This window comes from Ochotona curzoniae, unplaced genomic scaffold, assembly GCF_017591425.1.
Source record: "Ochotona curzoniae isolate NIBS_2020 unplaced genomic scaffold, NIBS_Ocur_1.0 contig_4516, whole genome shotgun sequence".
Taxonomy (NCBI): domain Eukaryota; kingdom Metazoa; phylum Chordata; class Mammalia; order Lagomorpha; family Ochotonidae; genus Ochotona; species Ochotona curzoniae.
The window spans coordinates 3,053,141-3,073,765 of NW_024466313.1; the positions used below are offsets into that span (position 1 = coordinate 3,053,141).

The 20,625-nt window shown below is 60.5% G+C and overlaps 2 protein-coding genes across 5 annotated transcripts in view; one reads left to right on the plus strand and one right to left on the minus strand.

The window, feature by feature from the left end:
- Positions 1-2,884, plus strand: part of PDE9A (phosphodiesterase 9A) — a 54,409-nt gene extending 51,525 nt beyond the window's left edge. Inside the window, exons 16-19 of one of the 3 annotated variants that reach the window (XM_040986660.1) lie at positions 1,225-1,353; positions 1,731-1,835; positions 2,148-2,205; positions 2,605-2,884. In XM_040986660.1, the coding sequence (XP_040842594.1) occupies positions 1,225-1,353; positions 1,731-1,835; positions 2,148-2,205; positions 2,605-2,615 (303 nt within the window). In that variant the 3' untranslated portion in view covers positions 2,616-2,884. Of the gene's footprint in view, positions 1-1,224; positions 1,354-1,730; positions 1,836-2,108; positions 2,206-2,604 lie in introns of those variants that run through there. The other 2 variants (XM_040986662.1, XM_040986661.1) reach the window with 2 other exon arrangements.
- A 2,523-nt stretch (positions 2,885-5,407) lies between these two features.
- WDR4 (WD repeat domain 4) lies at positions 5,408-20,253 on the minus strand. Of its 2 annotated transcripts, XM_040986664.1 has the most exons (12): positions 20,165-20,253; positions 19,588-19,656; positions 18,335-18,478; positions 15,399-15,555; positions 14,824-14,936; positions 12,943-13,003; positions 11,582-11,668; positions 11,214-11,222; positions 9,583-9,647; positions 8,790-8,973; positions 8,097-8,166; positions 5,408-6,835 (listed from the first exon to the last, which is right to left on the minus strand). In XM_040986664.1, the coding sequence occupies exons 1-12, from the start codon at positions 20,251-20,253 to the stop codon at positions 6,663-6,665; spliced, it is 1,221 nt and encodes a 406-aa protein (XP_040842598.1). In that variant the 3' UTR covers positions 5,408-6,662. The 2 variants fall into 2 exon arrangements, with proteins under 2 accessions (XP_040842598.1, XP_040842597.1); XM_040986663.1 differs by lacking the exon at positions 11,214-11,222 and having other exon boundaries at positions 11,570-11,668.
- Between the last annotated feature and the right edge of the window lie 372 nt (positions 20,254-20,625).

Here is a 20,625-nt window from a genome sequence, read left to right on the forward strand (position 1 = left end):
AAGCAGCCACTGGGGACACTTGCATCCCTTATCAGGGCATGCAGTTCAAGCCCCAGCTCTGCTTCTGAGCCAGTTTCCTGCTGATGACCACCCTGGAAGGCAGCAGCACCCTGGCTTGAGTGCTTGGGCCCTGCCCCCAACATGGGAGACCTGGACGGAGTTCCAGGCTCCTGGCTTCTACCTGGCCCAGCTCCAGCTGCTGTGGGCATTTGGAAAGGGATTTAGTAGATGTATGTTCTTTCTGTTTGTCAATGGAAAAAATTAAGATGTTCTTGCCTTCCACTGTCCTTGCTATCAAATGCTCACAGTGTTCTTGCAGTTCCGTTGGTAGCTAGCTATGTTTTTGTGGTTCCCTTGGTGGCCAGCTGTGCGACTGTGGCTCAGTTGGTGGCCAGCTGTTCGGCTGTGGCTCAGTTGGTGGCCAGCTGTGTGGTCCTGGCTCAGTTGGTGGCCGGCTGTGTGGTCCTGGCTCAGTAGGTGGCCGGCTGTGCGGCTGTGGCTCAGTAGGTGGCCGGCTGTGTGGTCCTGGCTCAGTAGGTGGCCGGCTGTGTGGTCCTGGCTCAGTAGGTGGCCGGCTGTGCGGCTGTGGCTCAGTTGGTGGCCGGCTGTGTGGTCCTGGCTCAGTAGGTGGCCGGCTGTGCGGCTGTGGCTCAGTAGGTGGCCGGCTGTGTGGTCCTGGCTCAGTAGGTGGCCGGCTGTGTGGTCCTGGCTCAGTAGGTGGCCGGCTGTGCGGCTGTGGCTCAGTTGGTGGCCAGCTGTTCGGCTGTGGCTCAGTTGGTGGCCAGCTGTGTGGTCCTGGCTCAGTAGGTGGCCGGCTGTGTGGTCCTGGCTCAGTAGGTGGCCGGCTGTGCGGCTGTGGCTCAGTTGGTGGCCAGCTGTTCGGCTGTGGCTCAGTTGGTGGCCAGCTGTGTGGTCCTGGCTCAGTAGGTGGCCGGCTGTGTGGTCCTGGCTCAGTAGGTGGCCGGCTGTGTGGTCCTGGCTCAGTAGGTGGCCGGCTGTGCGGCTGTGGCTCAGTAGGTGGCCGGCTGTGTGGTCCTGGCTCAGTTGGTGGCCGGCTGTGTGGTCCTGGCTCAGTTGGTGGCCAGCTGTGTGGTCCTGGCTCAGTAGGTGGCCGGCTGTAAGGCAGCTGATCTTGCTCTAAGAACAGTGTGCACTCAGCACCAAGGTCCCCTGGGAAGTGTTGTCCTCCAGGTTCATCTCCTGTCCCATCCCCCTCCGCTACAGAGTGACCGTGAGAAGTCAGAAGGACTCCCTGTGGCCCCGTTCATGGACCGAGACAAAGTGACCAAAGCTACAGCCCAAATTGGGTTCATCAAGTTTGTCCTGATCCCGATGTTTGAGATGGTGACCAAGGTGAGATGACAGGACAGTGGGACTCACACATACGTGTTTGCACGCCCATGTGCATTCACACACACACTTTGCCCTGTCCACCTCCCTGCTGGCCCTGAGGGGCCCTCAGCAGTGCCAGCCTCTGCAGACAGTGCCCCATCCTTCTCCTTGTAGCCCTGGTCCCCAGGCTAGGTCCTGCCACCCAGCTGGGATGGGCGCCCCAGGCTCCAGCTGCAGTCTCCTGCCCCCTTCCCCTGGTCATGCCCCCCCAGTCCTATCCCACCCAAGCAGCCTGGGCCACGTGCCCACGGCCCCAACCCGCGTGTAGGGCCCAGGGAGGGCCCAGGGAGGAGGGAGGCAGGCAGTGTGGGGGTCACCACCCGCATGTGTGTCCACAGCTTTTCCCCATGGTGGAGGAGCTCATGCTGCAGCCGCTCTGGGAGTCCCGAGACCACTACGAGGAGCTGAAACGGAGGGACGATGCTGCAAAGGAGGGCCTCACGGTGCGTGGGGAGCGAGCAGGCGGCAGCGGGTGGGGACTCATAGCTCCTCGCTGGTCTGGTCGCTGTGCGAGGGCCAGTGCTGTGACCCCAGGAGGCACGGGCCAGCTCCTGCCCCTGTGCGTGCAGGTGTGTGGCCCTAATTTAAGCACCTCCTCCAGGCTTAGGCTCAGCCAGTACAGGGGAATCCCCGGTCCATGTGTGCGTATGGGGTGGGGGGGAACCTTGCCTGCAGGCCACAGCGGAGAGCAGCCCCTGCCTGCCTCTGCTCCCTAGAACTGAGCCCACCACTCTGCTCCCCTACCCACACACCAGGAACGGAAGACAACGGAGAACTCGACGCCTGGGAGCAGAGCTGCCAAGGCAGACGAAGGTACCTACCCACACTTAGGGCAGGTGGCAGTGGTAGCTGAAACAGTGAGAGGAGGGGTGGGAGGAAGGGGAAAGGACTGGGGGAGCGAGGCCCTGGGCTGGAGTTGTCTGGGTGGCAAGGACCCTGTTTGGCGGAGCTGGCAGCAAGCAGAGTGCACCCTGTGGTTGTCTCAGCAACTGAGAACACTGATCGCTGCCCCCTGCCCCGTGCTCAGCTCGTGTCATGCTTCCCAGTGTGTACCTAAGAGAGGAAGCTAGCTCCTGCCCGCCAGCTCGCTCTCCCCGCTGCCCAGAGGGCGGCAGAGGCTGGGAGCTGGGGACCCAGTGCAGCTCTCCCACCTGTGACCACTCACGTCCCCTCTCAGCAAACATACACCACTGCCTTCTTCTCCCCCTGCAGACCGGGTCTGAGCCAAGCAGGACGGTGACGGAGCGGCTGTCTGGACGGGGCTGTCCGAGCTTCCTGGGCTCCTCTGTGCACTCGAGGCCATGCCCCCCTTTGCCAGAACTGTTCTGTTCCTTGATATGCAACAAAGGCATTCCTGACACTGTACAGAATTTTTATTTTTGAACTCTCTTTTAAATAATATATTCTTATACGGAAGTAGGTTCTGGATCGTCTTTTTGGGGTCTGGGGTAGCAGGGAGGTATCCGGGCCCTGCCAAGGGCAGATGATACGGCCAACCACACTCTGTCAGGCTGTTGCCAGCAGAGGAACCTGTGAGGCATGAGGCAGGCAGGGGTGTGTGTGTGTGTGTGTGTGTGTGTGTGTGTGTGTGTGTGTCCGTCTCCGGCCCAGCAAAGCCCTCCTTGTCCTGAGCCTCCTGCCGGCCGTGGCTGCCCTCTGCCAGAGCACCTGGAAGGCCAGCCTCACGTAGCTCCAGCGACGTCCACATGCGTGCTCACACACTCCCACGCATGTACACTTGCATGACACCAATCCCAGTCTGTCTTGGTCACATGTGACCTGCATACTATGCACACACGTCTGCCTGTGCCCTCACATGTACAGGCACATGTATGTGGCCATTTACATTCAGTCACACATGCACATGTGTCTTAGACAAAAACCTGGCCCTCAGCCACATCCACACGGGAGGTTGAGCCAGCGGCCATCCCGGGTTGGGTGAGATGTACCCATGGCCCAACGAGCTCTGCATGTGGGGGAGGCCAAGGACAAACAGCTCCCGCCCCCAGACCCTCAACCACCATCCCGGCTGGGCCCTTGACTTCCTGCCCTCCCCAAGGGGACACAGCGAGGTCTGGAGCGGGTGGATCCTGTCCCAGCTCTGCGCAGTCACTGTGACAATCTGTTGCCAGGAAAGGGACCCTAGTTGCTGATGTCCTAGATGGTTCCCCCATAGCTGCAAGTCCCAGTATCTGCCCCATCTCGGGTCAAGTCAGCTGCGCAGGTGCCCTCTTCGTAATGTCAGCACCACTGTGACAGGCCACAAGCAGGGAGCTGGATGGGAAGTGGGGCTGCTGGCACTCAGAAAACAACTCCCGTCTCCAACAGCCAACAAACCAGTCTCCCTCACAGGGTGTCATCACAGCAGCCCAAACAGCTGGGCTGGGGACAGACGAGCAGCAGTGAGCAGCAGGCAGCATCCTCAGGTTGGGAAGGACCCCGTCCAGGGCCTGGACATGTGATGGACACAGAATCCATGAGAAAGCAGCTGAGGAGTAACAGCGCAATGGGCAGGCTCTTGGCACAGCATTGCTAGCTAACCAGCAGGTGCCCACTGTTTTCAAACAAAGGGTGGCAGGCAAAATGCATGGGGGCGTGGCCTCAGTGCACCAATTGCTTTTTTTTTTGATGTCTTGAACTTTATTGGTTTTTAATCATTTTATTATTTCATGATACAGTTCCATGGGCGCACCAATCACTTCTGACCAGCATCTCGCTCACCTATGCACATTCGTCTGCTGTGACAGCTGCCACTGCTGCGCCCCAGGGGACCCTGCTCCAGCGGGGGGTGGGAGCCGTGCAGGACAGGTGCAGCAACAGGGTGTCACTGCATTAGTCAGGGCAGCCTGTGGGCTCACCCTCTCAGGTCATGGCAAGCTGGGTGTGACCTGGGGTGGCTGAGAGGAAGCAGCAGGCCCAGAGGGGAACCGTCAGCCCTCCTCCCCGGGAGCCCTGGTGGAAGCTCTCCTCAGCCTGCGGTGGGAGGGTCGCTCTGGTGCCTGCATCCCTGCTCACTTGCAGCCTCAGCACCCACAGGTGATCTGCACATTGCCCGCCCCAGCCACCATCCTGCCTGCCTCCTGCCCAGGCCCCACGCTGGGCAGTGCTCCCTGTGGGCCCAAGGGCCTTGCCCTGGCTGGCGGGTCATTTGTATATTTCACCTGCCAGGTCCCCAGTGAGTAGGATGAGGAAACCGCTCGGGTGGGCAGTGCAAGGACCTGAATTCATCTTACCTCCAGTGCCAACCTGGCCTCCTGCCAAAACCCAACCTGGGGCGCAGCAGGGCCAGGCAGTGCTGGAGGTTCTGCCAGCCACACAAGGCCTGGCGAGTCTCAGGCTCCTGGTTGTCAGGAGGCATTTGGGGAATGAGTGGGTAGATGGAAAGTCACTTTCCTCACCTTTCAAATAAAACATGAAAACTAAATCTTTATTTAAAAACAAATAACTTACAAGTAACCAGTGGAAGCATAGTCGTCCGTCACGTTCCCTCCCAACCCGGGCTGCCCTCTGGTCTCTGGGCTTCCAGCACCACCTTCCAGGGCAGCGTGTCGGGGCCTGCAGCCCGGGCAGGGAAGCCTTGGATGCCCCGCCGGCCCAGAGACACTGCCGTGAGAGTGAGGCAGACGCAAGGAAGGCAGGTTTTCCTGCAGATGCTGACATGCTCCTGGGGGGCTGGGCAGGGGTGGGCACGCTGTGGGGCCGCAGGCTCTGCTGCAGGGGCGGCGGATGCTCTGGGGCTCTGGAGCTGCTCCCTGTGAACTGCAGCTCCAGGCGGCTGGACACCAAGTCGGCCACAGACCCGCACCCCCGCGAAGGTGTGCTTGCAGGCACCGACAGGTGCACAGCGCCTCTTCTGACTTGTTTCCAGCCTTTTTAGGACTGAACCATTGATTTGTAAGGATTATGGAAAGGGAGTGAGAGAGCAAACAAGCTAGCTTCCCCCCACAGACAAGCATAGTGGCCAAGGCTGGGCCAGGCCACAGGCAGGAGCTGCTCTAGGTCCCAAGGCTTTGGGTCACCCTCCACTGCTTTCCCAGGCCACAGCAGGGAGTTGGATGGAAAGTGGAGCTGCTGGGACTCAAACTCAGTGTTCACATGAGACATCAGCATCAAGGACGGTGGCATTACTCGCTATGCCAACATGGCTCCTCCAAGCATTTTTAAAATGTGATTCAGTGCTCCCTGCAGGAGCACATACTGAAATGTGTAGCACAGCTCCCATGCCCTACAGTGCCAGGCGGGGGCAGGACCGGTCCATCAACCAGCAAGGCTGACCCTGAGTTTCTTCTACATTCACAAATTTCGAAGCAGGTTTGTGTTCAGAAGGGAGAGACCGAGGCGAGTGGGTGCCCACCTGCCGGCTCCCTCCCTAGATGCCCACGATAGCCCAGACTCAGACCAAGCCAGGTCTTCCCTGGGCGGCAGGAATGTGAGCCCTGGAACCATCACCACTGCCTCCCAGACCTCAGCAGGAACGGGACCGAGAAGGAGCCGGGACTCACCCAGCAGGGCCTTGTGACGTGGGACACAGGCACCGACACCACCAGACCTGCGCCTGCTCCACGCGTGAACCAAACGTCTGGGAACTGGCATAGGAGGGGCGGCTGAGCCATCCCAGCCAGCACCACATACAGGCTGAAGTGGAAGAGAAACAAGGCACTTTGGAGAACGCGGGAGTGTCTGAGTTGGACCCAAAGGCAGAGGGCCCAAAAAGCGTCCCCCTCAGACCTGCCCACTGTCCCCTTTGAGACGGGCCAGGAGGAGGGCAAAAGGCTAATCCAATGACCCAACGTGTAGGCCACTTTGCCCAAATGGGGCAGTGAGCACATCAGTCACATGCAGCACTGGCTCCATCCACACGCACCCTCTCGATACCCGTCTTCACGGGAGGCGGGTGCATCCCGCTGACAGTGCAGCCGTGAACACCTGCCCATCTAGCACAGCCTGAAGGGAGCTGGGTTCTGGCCTGGCCTCGCCTCCATCACTGAGCACACCTCCCGGGCATGGAGGGCGACAGGAAACACCATGGAGTGTCATCCACATGCAGGAGCCAGGCTAAAAGGCACCATGGCCCAGAGCAGCCAGCGGCGTGCTGACAGCATCGCTCTCAGGTGAAGGCATCGCCACTGCTCCCTTCCAGCCAACTGGGTACAGACCCCAAGCAGCTCAGTCACTGGGATGGCAAGCTTCCTCGGGCCCGGGCATGTCCTGCAGCTGGCAGCCAGCACGATCGACCCCGGAGTTGAGGGGCTGCACCGGGGAGCGCGTGGTCAGCAGGTCAGGGCCTGGTCCACTCTACTCTTTTTGGTTGGCCCCGGCGCTCCGGGCGGGGGGCTCCTCCGGCGACGCTGCAGCCTCTCCTCCTTCCTCTTCAGGTACGCAGCCATGTTGTCGAAGGTGGCCTTGTAGAGGCCGCGGAAGCCCTCGTCAGCCCCAGTGGAACCTGCCAAGGAATGAGAATTGGGCAAGGTGGGCAGCTGGACTCCTGCAGGGCCTCACAGGCCACCCAGCACACAGAGCCATTCCCTGGCTGGACCTGGGGGCCACTTCCAGCAGAGCAAAGCCTGAGGCAAGAAAGCAGCCCCCAAGCTGGTGCCCACTGCAAGCACTCCTGCCTGCCCCTTCTGAGGAGGCTGCCAGGCCGCAGCCACCACGGGGAGTTCCACAAGGCAAGGACCTGGGGAGCAACGAGGGCCTGAGCCTACTGTGGCACACCTGGCTGGTGAGGGGCAGCAATGACCCTGACAGGAGCCTTTGGGCTCCTGACCACGGAGACAGTGCATGGTTCAGGGGTCTGACCTAAGCTAAGTGGTTCCCAGCCACGGATCTCAGGGTCATGGAGCTTGAGGGACAATCACTGGACACAGGTCGCGGGGGCAGCAGGCCCAGCACACCCACCTAGCTGGGCCTGCACTTCAGCATCATACATGCACAGTCCTACTGCGGAACATGTCAGCAAAGCAGAGCCAGTCTCTGGCTGGAGCCCGTGTGCAGCACCACAGCAGGTCCGTGTGGGCTGACCCCCAAGACGGGGGCATCAGGACGGCATGTGGGACCCCAAGAGCCTGCATGGGGGTGGGGCATGCCCAGCACAGCCACTGTGGACCCACCAGGAAGGGGCTGCCGGAACAGAGTAAAGCTGTACCAGGAGGAAGCAGCCTGACACTGCCTGGCCCTCTCACGGCGGGGAGGGTGCAGAGGCCAGGTAGGTGCCATGGAGACTGCACAGGAGTCAGCAAGCCAGCACCCCAAGGAATCCCCAGTGCCCCGGAGGGTGGTCTGGCCTTGTGCATGTTATCCTCTGCATAGCCACCTCTACGTGCAGCACAAGACGGAGCTGCAGATGAACCCACAGCCACAGCCGCCAGCTCTGCCCAGAGAGGGCAAGGCCTGCCCAGGAGATCCTGCCCGGCACCCACACCTCCATCCAGCACCCCGGGAGCCTCTTCCCTCAGCAGGGCCCTGCACGCAGTGCACAGGTCCGTTCCCTCAACACCTGTGGCTAGGGACTGAGGGCTGCCCAGTGCCCGCTCCAGCACAGGCCACACGGGGCCACCAGCCCGGGCTCCAGGTTGCAGCTGATGCCACTGTTAGCCCTGCCTTCTGGACGGGGACCATGCCCCTGCCCTGCGTGGCTTTCCATGTGAAGCAGGCTCCTATTGCAGGGGTCCTCCATGCCCTGCCCCTCCCCACGAGGCTCTTACCTTCCAGCATGGCCCAGTTCCTGCGCAGACAGTGGGACAGTCTGTCCACCAAGGCCCTCTCAGGAACAGCCTGTTGAGGATGGAGCCTCTGTGAGCAGGTAGTGGGGCAGCATAGCACAGACCCTGTGGGGAGTGCTCAGGGCTGGCCAGGGCGTGCATGTCTGGGGAGAACCCTGTGGGAGGCACGCAGCAGGCCAGCAGGCACCTTACTTGGCACAGCGCCAGTGGTGTGGCGCCCCTGGGCCTGGTGCTGACCAGGTCTGTGACAAAGGACCGATGAGGCTCTGGAGTATTTCCAGGGCCCCCAGCTGTGGAGAGGGGCTCAGGTGAACTGGTCGGAAGTCCAGGGCACTGCCCACATGCATTGGACTTTGCCCGGCCCACAGGGCTTCCTCCACCTTAGGGGCGCACACACTCTGATGGCCCCACTACTGCCCGGGCACAAGGCCAGAACACTTAAAATGTATATTAAATAAAAACCAGGCACTGATGTACCACTTTAGACAGGGGCCAGGAGGACCCAGAAACACAAAGGTCATAAGGCCCCTTGCGCCCCAAGGTCTCACTACACACACTATTTGGCATCAGGATACACCCACTCGCCCCAGAACACAGGCTCACCTATCACTTCCACCACAGCGGGGACACAGGCTCACCTGTCACCACCCTCCACCCCAAGGGACACGGGCTCACCTGCCACCGGCCATCCAGGGGCGTGTAGAGCACTAGGGGGGCTTCGGGACAGTCCTGGAGGACCCAAAGGCCCTGGGCCTCCTCGAAGGCAACATCCCACACGCGGTGCTGGAAGGTCAGCTGCTGGGTGAATGCCAGCTGCTGCGCGGAGATGTCCAGCTGGAAGATGTAGACCACGGGGACGCTGACCATGAAGAGGGGACAGGTCGGACAGGGGCACAGGCCGTGTCATATCCAACACATACTTCTCAGAACATGCCTGGCCATGGCCTCCAGCCCGGGCCCAGGCAGCTGCACCCCACCTTGCGTCCCGTAACCCCAAGTGCTGAGACGACTCAGCCCCAGCCCGGGCTGACCAGCACAGGGCCCCTCCTATGTGGGGGGCAGGTGGGAGGGTCTGGGCTCACCACCTGGCCAATCTCCAATTTCCACCAGTCCTCTGTTCCCTGTCAAACGGATCACCCTGGCAGGTCAGCAGCACTCACCGAGCCCTGCACACGGCCCCAGAGCCTGGACCATACTCCGCCCTGGACTGCCTCGGGGAGCACCCCTGTCTCTGGATCTGTCCCAGGCAAGTCTGAGGGGAAACTGCCTGAGGTGACCGCCACCGCCAACCCACAGGGGACATTGTGACCTTTGAGTGGGACACCAGGTAAGAGATCAGAACACAGTCCCCTGGCCCCACTGCAGCCCACAGGACTGGGGCAGTGCATACCCTCTCTGGCAAGCCCAGGCTGGGTCCTTAACTCTCCCATCCCGGCTGGCTCTGGGAGCCAAAGGCGCAGCCACTCACCAGTCACATAGGAGTGCCACGTAGTCCTGCTGGGCCCAGAACGCGATCCTGGACGCTGCCAGTCGCTGCGGGAAGAGATGGCCACTGACTGCCTGTCACCTGTGGGAACCCACACATAGCTCCCCGCGACACACACCCAGGAGAGGCCGAGAGCTGTGAGGATGACCCAGCAGCCAGCGTGGGGACAGAGGGAACGCCAACTCTTCCTTAAGAGTTCCCAACATGTTGCGGCAGCAAAAGACCAAGGTTCTGTTCCCGCCACCCCGCTCCAATCCAACAAAATGTATCAAGAAGCAAGGAAAGGGGGTTGGCAGGTGCTCAGCCATGACCTCATCGCCCAGGACACCCTGGCCGCTCCACTTCTGGTCCAGTTCCTGCCCATGTGCTCACCTGGTAGGTAGCTACCTGCACCCCAGTCACCCCCGTGGAAGTCCTGGACACGGTTCCTGGCTTTTGGCCCAAGCCTGGCCCAGCCCTGTCTGTTGCCAGCGCCTGGGGAAGGAGCCAGCAGATGGTTTTGGAAGTCTGCCTTCCAAGCAAATAAAACTAATCTTTTGTTGGAAGTTGACCTTCCAAAGAAAATTAACCTTAAAAAAAAAGGCAGGGGACTGGCACACTACCCTAGTGCCTAAAGTCCTTGTCTTGCATGCACTGGGAAACCATATGCATTTCCCATCCAGCTCCCTGCTTGTGGCCTGGGAAACCATATGCATTTCCCATGCAGCTCCCTGCTTGTAGCCTGGGAAAGCAGTCGAGACGGCCCAAAGTCTTGGAACTCTGCACCTGCGGGAGACCTGGAAGAAGCTCCTGGCTCCTGGATTCAGACTGTCTCAGGTCTGGCCAGTGTGTCCACTTGGGGAGTGAATCAGCGGACAATCTTTCTCTCTATATCTCCTTCTCTCTGTAAAGCTGACTTTCCAATAAAATAAATCTTAACAAACAAACAAAAAAAGGCAGCAGCTGATGTCCAGGGCCCAGCAGGAGGCCCAAGCCAAAGACATCACCCACAGGACCAGGAGTCTCACCATGGTGTAAGGGAGGGCTGGGGGGACCCACCCTGCTGGGTCAGGCACCCCCATGGGGTCTCACTATGGTGTATGGGGGTTTAGGGGACCCACCCTGCTGGGTCAGGCACCCCCATGGGGGTCTCACCATGGTGTATGGGGGTTTGGGAGACCTGCCCTGCTGGGTCAGGCACCCCCATGGGGTCTCACCATGGTGTATGGGGGTTTGGGAGACCCACCCTGCTGGGTCAGGCACCACCCATGGGCCTCACTATGGTGTATGGGGAGGGCTGGGGGGACCCACCCTGCTGGGTCAGGCACCCCCATGGGGGTCTCACCATGGTGTATGGGGGTTTGGGAGACCTGCCCTGCTGGGTCAGGCACCACCCATGGGCCTCTCTATGGTGTATGGGGAGGGCTGGGGGGACCCACCCTGCTGGGTCAGGCACCCCCATGGGGGTCTCACCATGGTGTATGGGGGTTTGGGAGACCTGCCCTGCTGGGTCAGGCACCACCCACGGCATCTCACCACGGTGCACAGGAGGCTGAAGAAGCTGCCCCGCCTGGGCTGGCAGATGCACAGTGATGGCATCTGCTGAACACACTGCTGGGTCAGGCATCACCCACAGGGCCTCTCTATGGTGGACGTCGCAGAGGTGAGACCCAAGTGTCCTTCCGCCTGCTGGTTCACTGCCCAGATGCCCAGTGCTGTGCTGGGGGCCTGCAGGGTGGCAGGTGCTCAAGCCACTGCTCTGCCCCTTTCCTCCAGTTCTGAGGGGACGTGGCCTTTCCCTGCATCAGCTGCTGGAACGCAAGCATGGAAACCACACCACACCGAGTACCTGCAGACTCTGCCAAGCACAGCAGACAGCGCCTTGGACAGCGCAGAACCAGTGTGAGCAGTGAGGACACCTTATACACGAGGGCCGGGGAGGCAGCAGCTGGCCCCGGGCCCCCAAGACAAACGCAGGTAAATGTACTACCTTGTGGTCTGCAGGCTCCGCGGGCTCCTGCAGACTGGCTAGGTGACAGCAATGCAGCTGACGGCCACTCCTGTATTCCCAGAGCCTCAGGGTACAGTCCTGCACACACAGACATGCGTGTCATGTCACCCACACACACCTCCACACATGACAGAAATGTGGAGACCAACACGTATCAACAGGTGTCCCCGTGACAAGGGTCAGGGCTGGCACTGTAGCACAGCACATGAAGCTGCCACCTGCCAGGACAGCATCCACAGACACTAGCCGAGTCCCGGCTGCTCCACTTCCAATCCAGCTCCCTGGATAAACAGGAGACTAATGAGTGCTCGGGCCCTGCCCCTGACGGGGAGACCCAGAAGCAGCTCCTGGCTTCTGCCTCACTCAGCCCTGACTGGACAGCCTCCTTGGAAATCAGCCAGTGGGTGGAAAATGTCTCTGTGTAGCTCTAGCTTGGAGACCACAAGCCTGCATGGAGCGGAGCAATACAGGACTGGCCAGAGACCAGCAAGCCAGGGCAGGGTGCAGAGCAGCACACTGCAAGGTGGGTTGGGGGGACACGCCACCCAGAGGGAACCAGAGCACAACCACACGGTGCTCCATCCTCTGCCTCCACAGCAGGCCCCAAGAGGTGTGAGAGGGTCATGTGGGAACGGATGACAGACCCGACCAGAGCCCCCAGCTGCCTGCTGGACGGTGGGAAAACACTGCCTCACTGGGACCCTGCCCGGCACCAGGCCACCACCTGCGCTCGTCCAGAAGCACCAAGGGGGGAGACAGGCAAAGGTGCCTGAAGACTGTGGCTGCCAGCAGCCCCACTGCAGCCGCAGGGCTTCCACAGGACACTCTGCAGAGGGATGCAGGCAGCCACTCCAGGAGCATGAGTGGCCAGGTCCCGCAGCAGCCTGGGACAGGCGCCCAGGGGTCCCACAGCAGCCTGGGGCACAGCGCCCACAGGTTCCACCTGTACAGCCCAGATGCTCACCTCAGCAATTGCAAGAACTTCCCTGTCACCTGCTCCAACCCAGGACCCCAACGCTGTCCAAGAGACAACACAGACTCAGAATCGAGGCTAGGCTGATTCAATGTCCATGTGCACACACACGACACATGCAAGTACAGACATACCACATGCTTTCACACCCCACACATGCGTGTACACACAGCCCGAAGTGGGCCAGACAGGGTGCAAGCCAAGCACATCTCTAAGATACGGACATGGGCACCACCTAGTGGCCACGCAGATGACCCGGGAGGAGGCAGCCAAGGGGGTGGGCCTGTTCGCCCTCTCTGTGCCAGGAGGGAGGGAGGACAGGGAGCCATCTGGGGAGGGTCTGTTCCTCTCTGCTCTGGTGCTCTGAGGGGTCACTTACCCCGGAGGAGGACAGCAGCAACTCGGGGTGCCCAGGAACCACAACGATGCGACTCACAAACCTGCAGCAGCACGGGAGCAGAGACTCAGTCACACGGCAGGACACAGCCATGCCACTCACCACGCTCAACAGCCCACTCCGTGCACACCCCAGCTAACCACATGACCTGCCAGGTTCCAGCCCAGCTGAGCCCCCGCCACAGCTGCGCGGGAAGATCCAAGGTGCCCTTCCCGGTGACAGAGCTCCCCAGCACACCTCAGCGTCAACACAGCCCTGCCCCTGCCTTCACCCGAGATACAGGACCAGTAAAGGCAGGCCCTGGAGGGCTGAGCGCCCCTGCTCATGAGCTGGGTCACACCGGCGACCCTCAGGGATGACATGTGGCCAGAAACCTAATTCCACTCAACCCAGCCCAGCTCCCGGCACGACCTCCCAGCCTGGCTCTCCTCAGAGCCTGACCTGGGCTGTTGGTTCTGAACGTGGCCTCTAGTACCTCCCAGGGTCAATCTCCCTGGCTCTCCTCCAGGCCCAAAGACACTGACCTTGAGGGACAATGACAACATGGGGCCCTTGTCCCCAGTCTGGCCGCCAAAGGCCTCCCCCACAGTGCCCCTCACGCTCGCGTCTTCCAAAAGGAAACGTCCCAAGCTAGACCTTGCACTGTGTGGTCATCACACAGGGTACGTGGCCCCCAAGTTCCCAAGAGGATGAATGGCACCCCCCCTTTCCCCAGTAACTGGAACACCCACTGAGCATTCTCGTGCTGAGGCTGCAGACAGGAAGCAACCAACCCCCAAACTCGCAGGCTCACGGGCACGAGTGCCGGCCAAGTGCAGACAGCACGAGCCTCAATGGCAGCCAGATGTGTTAAATTGGCCAGCTGCTGTGCTACAAGCAACAAGAAACACGGCACGACCCCCAGGGTGAGCTTGCAAAGGCCTGGAAACAGAGGCCTGTGGCAGCCAGGGCCACGCAGCAGACAGGCCCCGGGGTGGACAGGGCTATACAGTGGGCCGGCCACAGGGCAGGCAGGACGGGAAGAAGGAACCCAGGGCGGGCTGGGCCACGGAGAAGAACCCAGGGCGGGCTGGACCATGCGGCGAGCTGGGCCACGAAGAAGAACCCAGGGCGGGCTGGGCCATGTGGCGAGCTGGGCCACGGAGAAGAACCCAGGGCGGGCTGGGCCATGCGGCGAGCTGGGCCACAGCGTTGGCAGGCCAGGGAGAAGGAGCCCAGAGCTGGATCGCCTCAGAACTCAGAGGAAAAATGAGCAGCCACCAAGATGAACAAACCAGGAACCACCAACCTCCCACACGTTCACCCAGGACAATGGGGGCTGCTCAGGACTGGATGAAACCCCTGCAGATGCTGAGCAGCAGGTTCACCCCACAAAACGGCCTGCAGCCAAGCACGTCACGGGGGCTGAGACCGCTAGCCCGTGCCCAGCCGGGATCATCCCTGCTCGGGATGCACTTCTGCCGGCTGACCCACGCGCCTGCCTCCACACAGAACCCTGGCCCGCCAGAAGCCACAAAGGGCAGTTCCTAGAGCAGCTCACTGCAGCCGGCTGCAGTCAGAGATGGCCCAACCACAGGGCGGGCCCTCAACAGACACCTGGACCCCCACTGCCGACCCCGCCAGGTATGAACCACAGGTGTTGGCTGAGGCTGGAGTGTTCCAGAAACAAAGCCAACGCAGGGAGGCAGGCGGGTTCAGCGCTCATACCCAACCCCACATGGCACAGTCTCACACACACACACACACACACACACACACACGCACGCACACACAGGCTCCCTGGCCATGGGCCCTCCCCCGACCCTGCTTCCCACCATACCCCCAGCACACAGGAGCCTGGGCCCTCTGCCGGGGAGCACTCACTCAGTGTGGCCCAGACAGAAGGACTCGATGCAGTGTGGGGCCGCGGCCCAGCTCACACGGATCTTCTCGTCGCGGTCTGCAGTGAGCACGAATCTATCATCGGGACTCACGGTCTATGGCGTGAGGGACAGAGCAGCTGCAGACTGGAGTCTCGGCCCAGTGTATTTCTCAGGCCTGCAACCCCACAGCAGGCAGGACCAGGCCTGCAGGGATGGCTGGGGCCCTCCTTCCTCCCCAGTCTCAGGTCCCCCTTAGCCATACGTGTGCTCCTGGAGGGCGGGCTCCCTGTTGGACTCATGAGCCCCAACTCCCACGGCTACCTCACCCCAGCCACACCCCTCCCATGTGCCACACCCCTCCCATGTGCCACAACCCTCCCATGTGCCACAACCCCAGCCACCAGGTACACGCCTTCCCAGTGGCCCCAGTGTCTATGAAGGCATCGTCTGGGGGTGTGGGGAGGAAGTGGGGTACAAGGGGCGATGGCCCTGGCTCAGGGTTCCTGCTTGGCCCAGCTCTGTCACCGGCTGGTCTCCCAGCTGGGCCAGGACACACTGGCCCAAGCCCCCACGTACCACGTCCAACAGCATGGACAAGTGTCCGAGCTCGAGGCGGCCGCTCGCATCTGGCTCCGACACGGAGAAGGAGTAGACGTCACCGGACTTGTCGGCCACCAAGACCCTCTGCTCAGAGGCCGTGAAGGTCAGCGCCGTGCACCTCCTCACCACGCTCCTGCAGGCCAGAGGCACCCAGTGAGAGCCCAAGAGTCAGCCAGGGTCCCCGCAGACCCTGAGGCCTCCAAACCACCCGGGCTTGATGTGCGAGCTACTTGTCTAGGAAGCAGCGAGGGCCTGCCGTGCCACGGTGGCTTTCAGCATTGTGAGGCTGGCACTAGCCAGTGCTCCACCACACACCGGCCCAGCTGCAGACTAACAAGCCAGGCCCAGAGAAAGCACCAGCACCGACCCGGCTGGTGTGGGAGCACGTGGATCCCACAGCTGCTTGCCCCATCTCCCCTTCCCACCCTGATCAACATGTAGTCAGTATTAAAGAGAAATGCCATCCCCATTCTGCACACCAACAGTGCCCTGGGCTTTCTCTCACGGGCCCAGGAGGAAGAGCAGGAGAGCATGGGGGCCTCTGGGCTGCGTCCCCAGCTGCCACCATTGCAGCCTCCTCCCCACCTCTTCCACTCAGCAGCCAGAGACTGAGGCCTATGGGGACAGACATGGAAGAATCAATGACAAAAGACCACTGGGTAAGATCAGCCAAAACTCCCAGAGTGTGCCATCACTTGAGCCAATTCTGCTCTGCAGACTAAGCAAGCAGGAGTGTGCTGGGGTCCGTGTGATGGATGTGGAAGACAGGAAGGTGTGAAGAGTATCGTTCCTTTGCAGGCAAGGCCGCAAGGAATGTCCCGCTGTGTGGCAAGGCCCGGCGGATGTCTCTACAACACCTGAATGCAGCTCTGCCTCCCTTTGCATGGACACTGGACAACCCCACTGAGATTTCTGTAATCTATTTAGGCATTGTCTGCCTCTGCGGAGTTACTGTTAAATATCAATGGGAGCTTAGAAGCTGACGTTGCTGTTGCCGTTTTTTAGCCAAAAGGCTGTTATTGCTGTTATGGCTGCATCCTGTGGCAATATGCTAATCAAGGGTGCTAACTCCCCTTTTGATCCTATGCTAATCAAGGGTGCTCTGTCTTCAGGTGTAGTAGAATCTATTCTTTCCCTCTTTCTTTGATATTTTAGGTCCCTTCCTTCCTTGACTGTCTCAAGACCAAGCTGTAGAGTAATTGTGGTAGGAATGTGTTAGTGATTGATATGCACCATCTATTGAGAACTTTTTCCTAGCCAGGCGCCAGGTGCCAGGCACCAGGTGGTTAACATCCTAGCCTTAGGTGAAACAAACGGCAGTTATCTTTGGAAACACCCACTTGACCATGACGTAAAAAGTCTGAGCCAGAGTTTGACTGATTCTGTATGAACAAAGCGGACAGCTTTTGTGCGTAGTCCATTATGATGATCAAGAGTTCCTAGTGGTCCGTCTCTTTCTTTCCTCTTTGCGCCTCATCCACGCACCCTTTGTGAGTTCCGAACTCAGCTGGAGCTGGACTCCGGCAGGGGTGAAAGACACAGCCCTGGTACTCAGCAGGGTACCCTCAGTCTCGGCCTCCCCACCCACCCCTGGACAGCCCCTGGAACCCAGAGGAGCAAGGCTCGCTGCCCCTTCCCTCTCCTGCCACAGCCTCCAGCCTCTGCAGGACACAGCTCAGGGGCTGGATGCAGGCGAGGGTCTGAGGGGTCAGGGCACAGGATGGAGGACAGCTGGCCCGGCACCCAGGCCAAGAGTGCTGCAGGTGGCAGGGACACTGTTTCCCATAGGTCCGCGGGCCCTGGGCCTCCTCGGGCTAGGGTCTCAGCACTTGACCTTCCCTCAGCCTGGCCCAGTCCTAGCTGTGGCAAACAGTGAAGGGTACACCAGTGGATGGAATGCTTCAAACACGCTCTGCCTTTCAAACAACTGTCAAAAAAACATACAGGCTTGCACTGTGGCAGAACTGGAAACCACCTTTTTTTAAAAATACTTATTTATTTTTACCACAAAGTCAGATATACAGAGAGGAGGAGAGACAGAGAGGAAGATCTTCTATCCGTTGGTTCACTCCCCAAGTGACCTCAATGGCTGGAGCTGAGCCAATCCAAAGCCAGGAGCTCTTCCAGGTCTCCCATGTGGGTGCAGGGTCCCAAGGCTTTGGACTGTCCTCAACTGCTTTCCCAGGCCACAAGCAGGGAGCTGGATGGGAAGTGGGGCTGCTGAGATTAGAACCGGCGCCCATATGGGATCCCAGTATGTTTAAGGCGAGGACTTAAGCCACTAGGCCACTGCACCACGCCCTGGAAACCACTTCCAACACCAGTATCCCATGTGGGTGCTAATTCATGTCCCAGCTGCTCCACTTCCCATCCAGCTCCCTGTTAATAGTCTGGGAAACCGGTAGAGGATGGCCCAAGTGCGTGAGACCCTGCACCTGCATGGGAGATCCCAAGGAAACTCCTGGCTCCTGGCTTTGGATCAGCTCAGCTGTGCCCCTGCAGGCACTTGGGCAGCGATCCAGTAGACGCAAGATTATCTCTGCCTCTCCCTTTCTCTCTGTAACTTTCAAATAAATAAGTTATTTTTGAAAAACCGACAGACAGCAGAGCTGCCACCTGCGGCGGTGACACCTCCCAAGGGGCCTGGGTATGGTCTGGGCTGGGGAGAGGCCAGCACTGCCCTGGGCGTCCGCACTCCCTCCCAGTGGGCTCCGTCCGCTCAGCACACTGACCTCACAGCCCACCCATCTTAACGCTGCAGTACAGCAGCTGACCGCACCCAAACCCTACACCTCCCAGCACACACAGCCTCCCCTGGGTCTGAGAGGCCCAAGGCCCAGTACAGCAGCCAGGGCCCCAGCAACAGCAGTGGCATGCAACTACAGGGAGCACACAGCGTTAGCATTTCATACCTGACACTCAGACATTGCCACGGCTTTGTACGGAAAAGAATCAGACGCTTACTGTCATCGGTTACGGCAAAATAGCTGCCGGACGTGGAGAAGGCGGACGCCAGGATCGTGTCACTCCCCTTGTCCACGGGCTGCCCATCCTCCCTGGGGAAGACAGGAAGAAAGTGGTTAGACATCAGCCAAGAAAGCCAGGCCACACTCCTCCCAACACCTGCCAGCCCAGGCGGGGAGCAGGCATTCACTTCACCTGCTGAAAGATGGCGGGAAGCTCAAAGAGGCTGTTGTTCCACAAGAATGAAACCTAGCCCACGGCACGTAGGCCAGAGCTCAGTTGGAGGGCTAGTTTCAAAGTATAGTGGGTTAGCCCTCCCGCCCCCCAGGCACCAGCATCCCAGAAAGACGCCAGTTCAAGTCCCAGCTATTCCACTTCTGATACAGCTCCCTGCTAGTGACCTGGATGGCCCAATGCTTTGGGTCCCTGCACCCACGTTGAAGATCCAGAAGAAGCTCCTGGCTTCGGATTGGCTCGCCAGCCACTGCAGCCATTCGGAGAGTGAACCAGTGAATGGAGGAACTTTTGTCTCTCTGTAACTGCCTTTCCAGGCCCAGCACAACGGCTCAATGGCTAAATCCTCACCTCACATGTGCCAGGGTCCTATATGAGCACCGGCTCATGTCCCAGCTACTCCACCTCCCTTCTAGCTCCCTGCTTGGGGCCTGGGAAAGCTGTTGAGAATGGCCCAAAGCCTTGGGACCCTGCACCCGCCTGGAACATCCGGAAGAAGCTCCTGGCTCCTGTTTGCAAACTGGCTCATCCAACTCAGTTGCAAACTGGTTGCAAACCCAGCCATCGTGGCCATCAAGGGAGTGAACCAGTGGATGGAAGATCTTTCTCCATCTCTCCTTCTCTTTGTAAATCTGGCTTTCCAATAAAATGATTAATTCTTAAAACACACACATACAAATGCTGAGCCCCAACACCAACGATACATTCTATCTGTCCAGTGGCCCCTAACTTTCCCAGCCCTGCCTTCAGCGCCCATTCACCGCCGGTTCACCGTGCAGGCCGTTATTTCCAGCGGCCAATCACATGTCTTGCGATTGCCACCAGCTCCAAGGACTCGGGCAGCCGCTCATGCTCTGGAGCCATCTGCAGGTGACTTCCATGTCACGCACCCACGCCCTGCACAGCCGCGTCCCTCTGTCTTGCAGGTCCCAGCTCCCGGCCCTCCAGCACTGGCCCAGCGCCTCACCCTCCACTCTCGGGCGTCTTCCTCCCGGCGGTGCTGCAGTCGTACATGAAGAGGCTGGGGTCACCGTCACTGAGGAGAGAGGACAGGCCGGGGTGGCTTTAAGGAGAGCACAAGGTGGGGTTCAGCCCCGCCAGCCCCCACTTGCACAGGTGCACGCGCAGGGGAGAGCTGGGCGGCTGTACGTGCCCAACGCACGTCACACACCCCACAGGCAGCAACGCGGCAGGACGTCCACCCACATGCCCGGCACAGCCCCCCGACCACAGCCTGGCACACTCGGGGTCCTCAACGTGGACCCGGCACTTGGCCCTCGCCGACACTGCACCGTGGACCCTTCATCCACAGGCCCCCGCCTCTGCCAGTGTCCATCTCAGCGCTGGAGGGCACTCAGCCCCCCTGGGAAACGAGCCTGCGCCAGGAGCTGAGCACTGCCAGCTCCGCCCGTGGTGTGTAAACGCCGGGCGCTGGGAGAAATGGCCCCGGAGACAGAGGCATGAGCCGCCCGCGAGCCGCGACGGGGACCAGGGGCACCGGGTGGACAGCATGGACCAGGAGCCACGGCGGCCACCGGGCTCACCTGCTCGCAGTGCACATGGCCAGGAACCGGCTGCCACCACGCACCACCAGCGCCTGCCCGCACAGGGCAAGCCCCACCGGACACGCCATGGACACTGCCCGGCAGCGCTGCCACCCATGTGCTTCCCGCCCCGCCGCGGCGCCGGACAGTGACGTCAGGGACGTGGGACGTGACAGCGTGCGTGCCGGGGCCGCCCCTTTGCGGAAGGGCCGGCCGCGCGCATGCGCAGATGTAACTTTTTTGTTCCCCCCTTGCCAGGACTTGACCCGGGCGGGCAGTGCAGGGCTGAGCTAGGTCCAGATCCGGATCCTGCAAATGAACCTGTTCCTTGTCTGAACTTAGATAAGCCAAAGAAGCCTTAACTTCCAGCGTGGCACATTAGCAGGAAGATGACGGGGTGCAGGCACCCCAAGTGGCGGCCATGGCCTCAGCTTTCTCACGTAGTGGTGAAAACAAGCCCC